The 13,547-nt window shown below is 38.8% G+C and overlaps 1 protein-coding gene across 1 annotated transcript in view; it reads left to right on the top strand.

The window, feature by feature from the left end:
- Positions 1-13,547, top strand: part of PKD1L1 (polycystic kidney disease 1 like 1) — a 337,192-nt gene that overhangs the window by 178,662 nt on the left and 144,983 nt on the right. The window contains exons 24-27 of the mRNA XM_006901616.1: positions 321-404; positions 2,693-2,900; positions 3,678-3,784; positions 9,909-10,125. Coding sequence (XP_006901678.1) covers positions 321-404; positions 2,693-2,900; positions 3,678-3,784; positions 9,909-10,125 — 616 coding nt within the window. The remainder of the gene's footprint in view (positions 1-320; positions 405-2,692; positions 2,901-3,677; positions 3,785-9,908; positions 10,126-13,547) is intronic.

The raw sequence follows: 13,547 nt of genomic DNA, 5'->3' as shown, positions 1-13,547 counted from the left end.
TGTTTTTCAATGCAGCATAGTATTCCATTGTGCTAATATACCACAGCTTCTCTACCCATTCGTTTGTTGATGGGCATTTAGGTTGGGCCTAGAGGAGAAAGAGTTGCATGGTCAACTCAAAGGTGGTGCCTTTCTCGTGGTTCAAATCCACTAGAAGCTCTCTGGAAGAAAGATGGGCAATCTGTTTCCAATTTGAGAGCAATGAGTGAGTGTTAGTTATTACAACTTTATTTTTTATTTTAACCAGTGCACAATTACATTGTAAATAATTGATCTGACCACAGTTTGGCTAGTCTTCATAACCAGTATTTCTCTCCAAGGTATGATCACCTAACAACATTAACTCTTGCAAGAAGAAAACTTAATGCCAGTTTTGAGATGAGCAACATTTCTAAACTACAGAGGTATGTTCCTTTTTAAAAATGAAAGCAAAAATAAGATATATACCCTGGCTAATTCAGATGCTACAAATTAATATTATTTATTATAAATTTGCTTTTGGGATGTTGTTGTTAAGTTCTGTCAAGTCAGAACAAACTCATAGCTAACCTATAGTATTAGTATATAGTAGTGGGTAGTCAGAGATGAAATCACGAGGCACGATGGCTCACCTTTCTCCCACTGAAAAGTTGTGGGATCTGACCATGTGTTTTTTGATTGGCAGCATAGCTCCTTACCACTTTGGCTTCCAGAGCTCCCTATTTCTTTGAAAATCATAACTAATGAATATACGTGTGTGTGGTGTTGTTGTTGTTTATTGCCTTCAAGTCGAGCATGACTCATAGTGACTTTATGAACAAAATACCTGAAGCCTTTCTATAATTATCATTGTTTCTCCAAGTTCATGAAGTTTTCAGAGGCATGTTGTTTAGGAAGTGGATGCCACTCCTGCTTCCATATATTATTAATTAAATATATTATTAAATATTAAATCTGCCTATTCTGGTGTCATAGTGTTGTAGAAATTGACTGCTAAACTAAAAGTTGACAGTTCAAACCTAACAGCCTTTCCACACGGTAAAAATGAAGCAATCTGCTTCCATAAAGATTCAGCGATGAAAGTTGCCTGATTTTCCTGTTCTGCTTTATGATATCGTCATAGCCTAATTATGTACTTGTGGCAGGTATATAGTAAATATTTACACAATGAATATTGATAACTTAATATTGATGACTAAGCTTGTATTTTCTTAAGGATGTTGAGTAGTAACTTGTTCTTGGACACATTATGCAATAGGGGCAAACCTTATTTTACTATTTCACAAATATTCAGAAGAGTTTATTTTTTTATATACTAGTAAGTAGATCAGATCATTATTGGGACATGAATTACCAAGATCACTACTAAGATCTGAATCAGTGATACTGCAGATACTTGCCCAAGCGAAAGTCCTAAGCGGTCCCCTCAGGCAGTGATAGAAGGAATTGACCACTTCTCCTCTCCTAGTTAAAAGAAAGAGTTAAATAACAGAGGCCCAAAGGGAACACAAGTGTGTGTATGGGTGTGTCCATTCACTGAGGGTATGAGACATAGGCAGGCCCACATTGGGGGCTTCTAGACGAAGAGAATGCATAAAGTCATGCAGAGACATTCTGGAAATCTAGCCAGAATTCAGAAAGTTTCAGCAACTTAATCAAGGCCCAGGAAAAAAAGGAAGATTAAGTCTTGGTGAGTTTTGAGCACCTTGCAAGCTCACAGGGTGGACGTCAGACAAACTTCTGTCCTCTTGTGGAAGAAGCATGCCTGGCAAGGAAACCAAAACTGGAGTCTATCCCTTAGATGAAGCCAGAGTAACCAGGGGTAAAAAGGACATCTTCCTGCAATGTTGGACTCCAATGCCTACCCCTTAAAATTCCATCAAATGTCCACAGACTTGAGTCCAGACAGAATACCATTCCAAGGTCAGAACACAAGGTCAGGTGACTTGAGAGGGCCTGTCTTCAATGGTGTAGTGACCTCTCTTATGAATCAGAACTAATGTCTGGAAACAGAACTGAGTGTAGCTGTAGGTAGAAAGCCAGCAGCTCCAATTGCAGGAACAGATATGGTAGACAAGTGACATCCCAAAGCTTTTTCCACAGAGAAGAAAAGGAGAGGACAGAAGTAAAGACCATTTGTTGCACCTGCCTCTTGGAGGAACATAATAAATGTTTTATTACTTAACCTTTATAGTAACAGTATGATCATATTTTTCCAAAAGAAAGGCTGAGGGTATTATTTGCTCAAGATGGCATTGTTTTCAGATGTGGAAGTTGGTCATAGGCCAAATAAAGCTTACTCTGACTACAGTGTCCCTGCTTCTGAAGTCTGGTAACCAGATCACAGGCAAGCCATTTTAATTCATACTCTGACCTTTCTCTCTTGTGGGGCTCAAAACCAGCTCAAGATGCCCAGAGGCTACACAAGCCCCTTAGTTTTTCTCAAGCACACTCTCCCCAACAAAAATGCCCAGTGCTCCCTGCCTGTCTCCACCTTTTCTCATATCCTAGTTAGAAGCAAGAGTTGAAAAACAGTGGATCAGAGACAGCATGTGTGTGGGTATGCATGTCTGTGCCATGTGTGGATCAGACTCAACAGTGTTCAATGCAGTGGGCAGAAGTGAAGGAAGAAAAGACAGATATTCAGTCTTTTCATAAATACTTATTTTCATAAATAATTTATTTTTTAAAAAAATCTCACCTTTTATTACAGTTACCCAGAAAACCTGATTCCCAGTATTTTCATTATGCTTTTTATAATTCTTTATGGAGTTTTGCTTACCAAAAGCAAGAATGTTGATCATCATGAAAGAAAGAAATTTGGTTGCATTTTTCTGCAAGAAAGTTCCCCACCAAGCCAACAGCTGTATGCAGTAGTCATTGACACGGGTTTTCGCTCTCCAGCTCAGCTGACTGCAAAGGTAACCAGGGTTGTCCTAGCTGTGCCTGAAAAGTGCTTTCAGCAGAAATGCATAATTTGAAAGTTTAACAAAACTATTGAGCCTATTGTTAAGATAAATACATCAAAGGCATTGATATATAACTGCACTAACTAGTTAGAAAACATAATAGAAAACAAGATCCTTTTCATCACAGCCAGAGAATGATGAGGTACCTAGAAATAAATCCATCAACTATAATATCATAATATGAAATAAAGATGTTCTAGAAGAAATAACTATGAGACACTAATAAATTACCTCAGAATTATAAATTTCTAAAAAAAAGAATTATAAATTTCTATTAAAAAGGAAAAGAAACATGTAAGAGGTGCCAAGCCCGATTCCAGGCTGGGAACATGTGTTTTCAAGTAGGTCATGCCAATGCAGGAGTGCTGCGCTCCTACCTTGCACACTGGTCTAGCCCCTATGTTCATGACCTCTCCTGCTATGGAAGGGATGAGGATCGTTCATGACTAATGCTGTGTTCCCTAGTCGATCATGGAAAAAGAAATGTCCTAGAGAATTGACATTGGGCTCTGCTTTTCTAGGTCAAATGTATGAAAACCTAATATACCTCTGCTGACATGACTTCCCTGCCTTCCCTTGTGTTCACCCCCTAAGCCCTTGACTATGCTGTGGACACTGTGCCCTCAAGGATAGCTTTGTAGAGGGAAGTTAGGAGACAGTATAACCAAGATAATCTTGTCTGCCATGGCAGCTACCTTGACCTGTTACCTCTCTGTCTTGCTTTGTGAGGTTTACATGGTTTTATATGGAGAAAATGGACTTTCAGAAACCAAAGAGCTCTACTGTCCAGAGAAGCCCTTATTTGAAAGGAATTCCAGACACACCTTTATCCTGAGGTATTTTGAAATATTTTGACTGCATAATTTGAGAAAGCAGACCATTCAAAATTTGTGTTCCCTTATTAAAAATCCAAAAATGTAGGAATACATAGTATAAGTTTCTAAACCTGTAACCAATTTTATACTTTAGAGTTTATGTTTTGGAAGAGTTTAGTGTCTTTATGTGAAGACAGGAGGGAAAGAAGGGGAGAAGAAAGAGAGAGAAAAAGACTGAATTATTAATTCAACATGGTAGGAACACTTACAATGACAGCATTTTCTATGCTATTGAACATTATTCAATTACTTGGGGTCATCTCAGTTCAGAAGAACAAGCACATATGCTATTGTTGTTAAGTGCTATTGGGTCGACCTGAATCTTCCCATATCCTGTGCAATCCTCATCATATCTGACAAATTTGAGCCCATTGATGAAGTCACTATGTCAATATATTTTATTGGGGGTCTTCACTGATCCTCCATATTTCTAAGCATGATGTATGTTTCCAAAGAATAGCCTCGCCTAGCAACGTGTCAAAAGTGTGAAAGATGAAGTTTTCACTCTGTGCACTTTTCCCAAGACATATCTGTTTGTTCTTTTGGCAGTCATGGGCTATTCAGTTTTCTTCTCTAGCACCACAACTCAAAAGTGTCAATTCATCTTTTGTCATCCTTATTCACTGTCCAGTTCCCTAATGCATAGTAGATGATTGAGAAGGCCATGACCTGAATTAGATATGCCTGAGTCTTCAAAATAACATCTTAGTTCTTCATCATTTTGGAGAGCCCCCTAACAATGGACATGCCCAATGCACATCTCTTGACTGCTGGTACCAAGGGTGTTGATTGTTGATCCATCAATCATAATGTTGATTGTTGGTCCTGTAGTAAGAACCTTTGTCTTCTTGATTTTGAGCTGAAATCCATACTGAAGCTGTAATCCTTTATCTTCTACAGGAAGTTTAATATCTTTCTCACTTTCAGCCATCAAAATTCTGTCATCTACATAACCCCAGTTGTTGATGGATCTTCCTCTGATCCTGCTGCCACATTCTTCTTCTTAGAATTTAGCTTCAAGAGTTATTTGCTCAGCATACAGATTGAATAGGTGTGGACAAAGGATACAACCCTGATGCACACCTTTCCTGATTTTAAACCTTTGCTCAGTTCAGACAGCAGTTTCTTGATCTAGGTATATATTTCATATGAGCACAATTAAGTGTTCTGGAATTTCCATTCTTCACAATGTTAGCTATAATTTGTTATGATCCACAAAGTCAAATGCCTTTGCATAGTTCATAAAACTCAAGTAGATAGTCTTTTAGAATTCTCTGATTTCAGTCAGGATCTATCTAACATCAGCAGTAATACTGCTGGTGCTGCTGCCTCTTCTAAACCCAGCTTGAACTTTCAGAAGTTCTCTGTCAATGTACCATTCTAGTTGTTTTTGCTTCAACAATATTTTGCTTGGAAGGAGGAGTGGCATCCACTTCCATAATAGCTTGCCTCTGGAAACACTATGAACCTGGAGAGAGGATGAAAGGCACCCAAACGTTGAGGACTCTCTTTCATAGGGTTGCTATGAGTCGCCAGCGACTCGACAGCACTTAACAACAACAACATTTTGCTTGCATAAGATAATAATGATATTGCTCAATAATTTCCATATTCTGTTGGATTACCTTTCTTGAGAATGAGAAAAATATAGATCTCTTCCAATCAATCTAGTAGATAACAGTTCTCCAAATTTTCTGGCATAAGCTGGTGAACACATCAAGGGCTACAACCGTTACTTGAAACACATCAATTGCTATTCCATCTATTCCTGGATTATTTTTTGCCAGTGCCTTCAGTGCAGCTTGAATGTTATCCTTTATCATCATTGGCTCTTATTAAAATAGCATTTCCTGATGTTTTTTAGTGTCAACTAATTGTTTTTGGTACAGAAATTCTGTATGTTCCTTCCATCTTCTTTAGAGTTTTCTGGACCTTTGAAGATTGTGCCTATAACATCTCTCAATACTGGAATTCCAGGCCTGAATTTAGTTTTCAGTTTTTTTAGCTTGAGAAATGCTAAGTGAGTTCTCGCCTTTTCTGCTGCAATTTTCATAGTCTCTTCTGACATCATTTTGGTTTCTTCTTTCCTCTCAGTCTTTGTCATGATTTTCTCTTCATGAATGATACATTTGATGTCCTCCTACAGTTTCTCTGGTTCCTGAGATGATTCTTAAATTCAACTAGAATAAACTTAAGGTAGTATTTTGGTTCCTCTGAACTAGTTTTAATTTTCTTTAGCTCCAATTTAAACTTGCACATGAGTAATTTATAACCTGTTCTGCAATTGGCACGTGGTCCAGTTTTGCCTGTAGATACTGCAATTCTCCAGGAATTCTTCCTACAAATATATTCAATCTGACTATTGTACAATCCATTAGGTGAACTCTATGTGTAAACTAGACATTTGTGGTTTTTTAAAAAGAAAAGTATTTGCTATGACTAAATCATTGAGCACATAAAATTCAATTATTCTATCTCCACCCTAATTTAAGTCACCAAGTCCATACTTTCTATTATTCCTTCCTTTTGTTTCTAACTTTTGTGTTCCATTTAGTAACGGTTATTAATGCATTTTTATTGCATGTTTGCTCAATTTTAAACTGTACATTTGGTAGAAACTCTCAATTTCCTTATCTTTAGCTTTAGTTGCTGGTGTATGTACTTGAATAACAGTTGTATTAATGAGTGTTTCAAGTATGTGAATGAATAGTATCCTATCACCCACAGCATTATACTTCAGGATGGATCTTGAAATTGTCTTTCTAACTATAAAAGCAACACTATGCTTCGTCAGGTTTTCATTCTCAGTATAGTAGTTCATGCGATTGTGTGATTCAAATTGGCTCGTTCTTGTTCATCTCAGTTCACTGATATGTAGAATGTCAATCTTCGTGCATTCCATTTCATTTTTGGAAACTTCCATTTCCCCCATATTCATGCACTGTACATTCCATGTTTTTATTATAAATAAATGTTTTCAGCTGTTTCTATTAATTTTTAGTGACTTTCTATATGGACTCTATGTCTAATTCTGTAACTGCCCTGTAACTAAGCAGCACAAATATGATGAGGTTGGACAAGAGGAGTCATTTATCAAATATTGAGCTCCAAATCTTGAGGTTTTTATAAAATATAAAAGTACTGAGATAAATTTTTTCTGCTAGGAAATATTTCTTATAACATTTACTCATTTAGACTGCTATATCCTCAATAAAAGAATAAAGTTTAGCCCATGAACTTGATAACAGAAATGAAGTTGGTGATAGAATAATTGAGTTTTGCACAACCAATGGCTTATTCATTGTAAATACATTTTATAAGAAACATAAACGCAGGTTATACACATGGATTTCACCAGATGCTATGCATAAGAATCAGATTGATTACATCTGTAGAAAAAAACCACGAGAGAAGCTCAAGATCAGCTGTGAAAACTAGGCCAGGAGCTGATTGTGGAACTACTCATATGCAAGTTCAAGCTGAAGCTGAGGAAAATTAAACTGAATCCGCAAGAATCAAAAAATGACTTTGAGTCTATCTCACCTGGATTTCAGAAACATCTCAAGAACAAGATTGAGGCCTTGAACACTAATGAGCAAAGACCAAAAGAGTTGTGGGAGGATGTCAAAGGTATCATCCAGGAAGAGTGCAAACAGTCATTACAAGACAGAAGAGGGAAAAAAAGACCAAAATGGATGTCAGAAGAAACTCTGAATATTGCACTGGAGTGCAGAGAAGCCAAAGCACAAGGAAGAATTCAAGACACTAAAGAGCTGAATAGAAGATTCCAAAAGGCAACATGGGATGACAAAACAAAATACTACAATGAAGTGTGCAAGGAGCTGGAGTCAGAAAGTCAAAAGGGCCGAAATCACTCAGCATTTCTTAAGCTCAAGGAACTGAAGAACAAATTCAAACCTCAAGTTGCTATAATCAAGGATGCTTTAGGCAGAATATTAAATGATCCAGGAAGTATTAAAAGAAGATGGAAAGAATATACTCAGTCATTGTATTGAAAGGAATTGGCAGACACAGAAGAATTTCATGAAACAACATATGAGAAAGAGCCTATGGTGATGAAGGAAGAAGTTCAGGCTGCTTTGAAGGAAATGGCAAAAAATAAGGCCCCAGGAATAGATTGTATACCAATTGACATATTTCCGCTAACAGATGTTGCCCTGGATGTGCTTACCAAGTTGTGCCAAGAAATCTGGAGAACGACCACTTGGCCAACTGACTGGAAGAGGTCTATATTTTTTCCTATCCCAAAGAAAGGTGACCCAACAGAGTGTGGAAACTATAGAACAATTTCATTGATTTCACATGCAAGCAAGAGTCTACTGAAGATTATCCAAAAATGATTAGAACAGCACATCCACAGAGAACTAACAGAAGTCCAGGCTGGGTTTAGAAGGGGTTGTGGTCTTGGAACTTAGCTGAAAGAGGGGAATACCAGAGGAATGTCTATCTGTGTTTCATTGACTATGGAAAGGCGTTTGACTGTGTGGATCAAAACAAACTGTGGCTGACTCTGAGAAGAATGGGAATCCCAGAACACTTGATCGCTCTAATGTGAAAGCTATACTTGGACCAAGAGGCAGTCATCAGAACAGAGCAAGGAAACACTGCAAGGTTCAAAATTGGAACGGTGTACAACAGGAATGTGTCCTATCTCCATACCTTTTCAACCTGTATGCTGAACAGATTATCCAGGAGGCTGGGTTCTATGAGGAGAAATGTGGGGTCAAGATTGTTGGAAGATCTATCAACAATCTGCATTATGCAGATGACACAACCCTGCTTGCTGAAACTGAGGAGGACCTGAAGTGCTTGCTGCAGAGGGTCAAGGACTGCAGCCTCCAATATGGATTGAGGTTCAATCTCAAGAATCCAAAGATTCTCATCACTGAGCCAATTGGCAGCATCAGGATGGACGGTGAAGAGATTAAGATTATTAACAACTTTAGTCTGCTTGGCTCCACAGTCAACACTCTTGGCACTGTCAGCCAAGAAATTAAAAGACATAGGAAAGTCTGCTGTTAGGGACCTCTCCAAAGTACTGAAGAGCAATGGTGTCTCTCTGGAGACTAAGGTGCATCCGATACAGGCTATGGTCTTTGCTATCACTTGTTATGCATCAGAGAGATGACAATGACTAGGGAGGATAGAAGGAGAATTAATGCCTTTGAGCTGTGGTGCTGGAGAAGAGTATTGAATGTACTGTGGACTGTTAAGAAAACAAACAGATTCATCCTGGAGAGGCTTAAACTGGGCTGCTCCTTGAAGGCAAGGATTCTGAGGCTTTGTCTGACATACTTTGGACATATTGTAAGGAGGGACCAGTCCTTGGAGAGGGACATCATGCTTGAGAGGGGGAAGGGACAGCGCAGGAGGGGAAGACCATCTATGAGGTAGATTGATTCAGTGACTGGGGTAATCAGGATGGATGTGTCAGAGGCAGTGCGATTGGCACAGGATAGAGCAGGGTTTAGGACTGTTGTACATAGGGTTGCTATGAGTTGCAAGCGACTCGATAGCACATAACAACAGTCCAAACTCACTCACTTGTTGCCATCAAGCCAAAACCAACTCATATCTGACCCTCCAGTGTGTTTCCAGAGGCTGTAAATGACACAGAGGGAATTGTCCATATTTCTCGTGACTGAACTACTTGTTTTTCGTAGGCAGTACAACTCCTTACCTATGATATAAATATTTTAGTGAATACGGTAAAGGAAAACTAAGAGATGTTAAAAACCGGTGTGCACAGTCACTATTATCATGGCTTTGTGGCCTCCTGTTTTGACATGGTTATAGGGATCTCCAAGATTTAGTTGTCTGTTCCATGTAGAACAGTTGCCCAGAGGACTTGCATATACTTCTTGATATGACAATTATTTATTATATATCTGAAACACATGGAGTTATCATGAAGCAAAGTTTACTCCAAGATTACTCTTTGTATTTGTCTGATATACCCAGCTTAAACTAAAATTGCCCTAAGAGTGAGAACCACACTTCTCTGTACCCCTGCAATCAGTGGGCAATACTTTGGCTAATGAAGTTCTATTACATGTATCCTCAGCGTTCCTGGTCATCTTGGCCATCTTTGGAAGATCCGCCTCTGGCACAACAATTTTGGTCTTTCTCCAAGCTGGTACATTAGCCACCTGCTGGTGAAGGAGTTGAGCACTGGGAAAAGCTGGTTTTTCCCTGCAGAGTGCTGGCTTGCTGCAGGACGAGGGGATGGAAAGGTAGAGAGAGAGCTCATCCCACTGTACCAAGGCCTTGGCTTCTGGAAGGTAGGCCAAGACAGAATTAATCACTACATCAATGCATATTCATATAACTCATATTCTTTAACACTCTTTTGCTACATTAATTTGTTAAAACTGTTTTTAAAATTAAGTTTTGGGTTTTTTTTTAAATTTTAAACTCATTTTAATGTTAAGGTAAATAATACATGCTGTGCAGTCACATTGCAAAGTTGCAGTGAGAAATAATAGTTTAAAAGATACGATGGAATCACTGTGATTTCAATGGCATAAAGGAATCATTGATTCAGTCCCTCAGATGGTGGTGGTGGTGGTTGTTATGTGCTGTTGAGTTGCTTGTGACTCATAGCAACCCTATATACAATAGCCCTAACCCCTGCTCTATCCTGTGCCAACCTTATTGTTTCCAACACACAGCCTCAAATAATCAGGGAAGCATCTTCAACTGTTCCTAAGGTCCATAAGCAATGGAATACTACATCACATTAGAACATAACAATTAATCTGCAAAAAACACTCATGATAGATGAACAAGGAGAGCATTTTCTGCCAAGTGAAATAAGTCTATTACAAAAAGACCAGGAGTATGTGCTTGAAAGGAAAGATAATATCCAATAAAGGGATAATCAGCACACTATCACCAAGGCAAAGGGGCACATGGAGAAACAAACAAGAGTTACAGACAAAAAAGATGAATACTGTTACATACACAATCGTATAGTATCAGTAATAACATTTTGCATGATCTTGTGATGGTGAATAACACTGCTGTGAACATTGGTGTACAGATCTCTCTGTCTCAGTTCTAATTTCCTTGGGATATATTCTCAGTAGTGGAATAGCTAGCTGGGTCATATGAAGTTTCTATGTTCAACTTTTTTAAGAAACAATAATTCTTTTTCTTGCTTATCAAGATGCTGGAATATGAAATGATTCAGACATTAAGTGACTATAGGATTATTAATTAATAGCCTTTCCCAATTACTGATAAATTCTGTAGAACTTTTCTACTTTAAGTAAAATAATATTTATGAAAGTTGGGGTTGTCAGAAGTATGTGCTGTCTCAAGGCCTCTAATTAACCACTCTTATTGTTGTTGTTATGTGCCATCGAGTCACCCAACTGGAACCCATTCTGGCTTCACCTTCTCCAGGACAAACCTGTTTGTTCTCCTAGCAGTCCATGGTATATTTAACACTCTTCTCCAGCACCTCAGCTCAAAGGCATAAATTCTCCTTCTATCAGCCCTATTCACTGCCCAATTCTCTGATGCATAGCACGTAACTTCGAAGACTATAGCCCAGATCAGGTGCACCTTAGTCTCCAGCCTGATGTCGTTGCTCTTCAGTACTCTTGAGAGGTACCTCACAGCTGACTTTCACAATGCAATTTGTCTTCTGATTTCCTGGCTGCTGTTACCAAGAGTGTTGATTATGGAGCAAAGCAAACTAAAACTGTTAACTATCTCAATCTCTTCACCGTTCATACTGATGCTGCCAATTGGCCTAGCAGTGAGAATCTTTGTTTTCTTGATGTTGAGCTTCAATCTATATAGGAGGCTGCAGTCCTTGACTTTCTTCAGCAAGCGCTTCAAGTCCTCCTCAATTTCAGCAAGCAGGTTGTTGATGACACTTCCACCAATCCTGATGCCACATTCCTCTTAGTACAGCCCAGCATCTCGGATGATCTGTTCTGCATACAGATTGAAAAGGTATAGAGACAGAATACATCCTTGATGGACCCCCTTCTTGATTTTGAACCATGTAGTGTGTTTCCTTGCTCTGTTCTGATGACTGCCTCTTGGTACAAGTATAGGTTTTGCATTAACACAATCAAATTTTCTGGGATTCCCATTCTTCTCAGAGTCAGCCACAGCTTGTTGTGATCCACACAGTCTCTCATATATGGTGCTATTGGCTCAGAATAGGTCAGTATTCAGAGCTATTTTACACAAGGTCACTATTTTACACAGGTGACTCAATGACACATAGAAACAACTCATTTATTTCAGGATGGATCTAGAAATGGTCTTTTTTACTATGAATGTGACTGCAATTTTCCATTCCTGATATAGTAGATTAAATGGCCTTTGCTAAACCATCTCAGCTCTCCAATTCGTAGTATGTCAATACTTATGTGATCCATTTTTTAAAAAACATTGCCTAATTTTCCTACTTGTTACAATCCACATTCCAATCATAAGTAGTCTTTTGCAACTGTTTCTCTTCATTTGTGTTTTTCAATATGAGGGCTATCCTCCAGTGCTATATTTATTAGTCTAGATCTTGTTTTTGTGTTCTTTAGCTTCAGTTTGAACTTGCACATGAATGGTTTATGTTTGCTCCACAATGAGCACCTAGACTATTTTTCACAACTAGTGTTGAGCTTCTCTGACGATTCTTTTTAGAAATATAATCAATCTGATTTCTGTATATTTGATACGGTGAGGTACATATGTATAGTGTTCTATTGTTCATAGAGTCTTTGGAGGCTTGTTAATTCTTCCTGGTCTGTTTTAATTTGGAAGTTGAACTTCAGTCCAAAATCTGACAGACAATTGTTTTATCCAAAAGAGCAGATGAAAAACATCCATAAGATAAATTTTCTGGTCTTGTGCTCTCCCAACTGGCCAACAGCATCTTCCCCTCCTTCCTTCTTCTCTGCCCGAGCCCACTCCTTCTTTTCTCCTCCCTGTCCTAATAGTGGCTGTTAAGCAAGTCCTGACCTAATTCCTGATATGATGGCTCAGGCCTCCAGTCACTTCTATCCATTCATCATCTCTCTGCTATCCAGTGATGATGGTTCTCTGGGCCTCCCAGTGCACTGCTACTCATGATCTCTCCAGTGTATGTTCTGATGTTCCTAGGCTTGGTTGGTTCCCTGGTATGCTGGGTTTCCCCCTCACATCTGCATGTCATCTCTCCTCACTCTGGCGTATCATCTTGCCTACTTGTTCCAAGAGAAGAAAAGATGGAGATGGATGTTAGAAGAGACTTGTACTAGAACACTAAGAAGCCAAAGCAAAATAGAGAAATCAGAAAGTTAAGGAACTGAACAGAAGAAAACAAGGGGTAACTTAGGAAGACAAACATAATATTATAACAAAATGGGCAAAGAGCTGGAGTCAAAGAATCCAAAGGAACAAATTTGCTCAGCATTTCTTTTTTTTTTTTTTTTTTGGCTGAGTACAGGGTACTTTATTGATGGTACATGACAAGGTGGGCTTGCCAAGCCCCTCCCCTTTCTCAGGGGGATTTCATGGAAACTTGTGTCAAGGATGTGAGATTCTCAGTGTGTGGGAGGATCAAGTTGGGGCAAGGACTCCCCAGCAGCTGAGGGTCTCTCTCTTCTAGTGCTATTGCTGGGGCTGGTGGTCCAAGGGGATCTTATTCTTTGGAGGCCATGTGAACCATCAGGTCGACCACCCGGTTGCTGTAGCCAAATTCATT

This window comes from Elephantulus edwardii, unplaced genomic scaffold, assembly GCF_000299155.1.
Source record: "Elephantulus edwardii isolate Elephantulus edwardi_28Jun2011 unplaced genomic scaffold, EleEdw1.0 scaffold00339, whole genome shotgun sequence".
NCBI lineage: Eukaryota > Metazoa > Chordata > Mammalia > Macroscelidea > Macroscelididae > Elephantulus > Elephantulus edwardii.
Note: the sequence above shows the minus strand (reverse complement) of the source record. Positions and strands in the feature narration are given on the sequence as shown.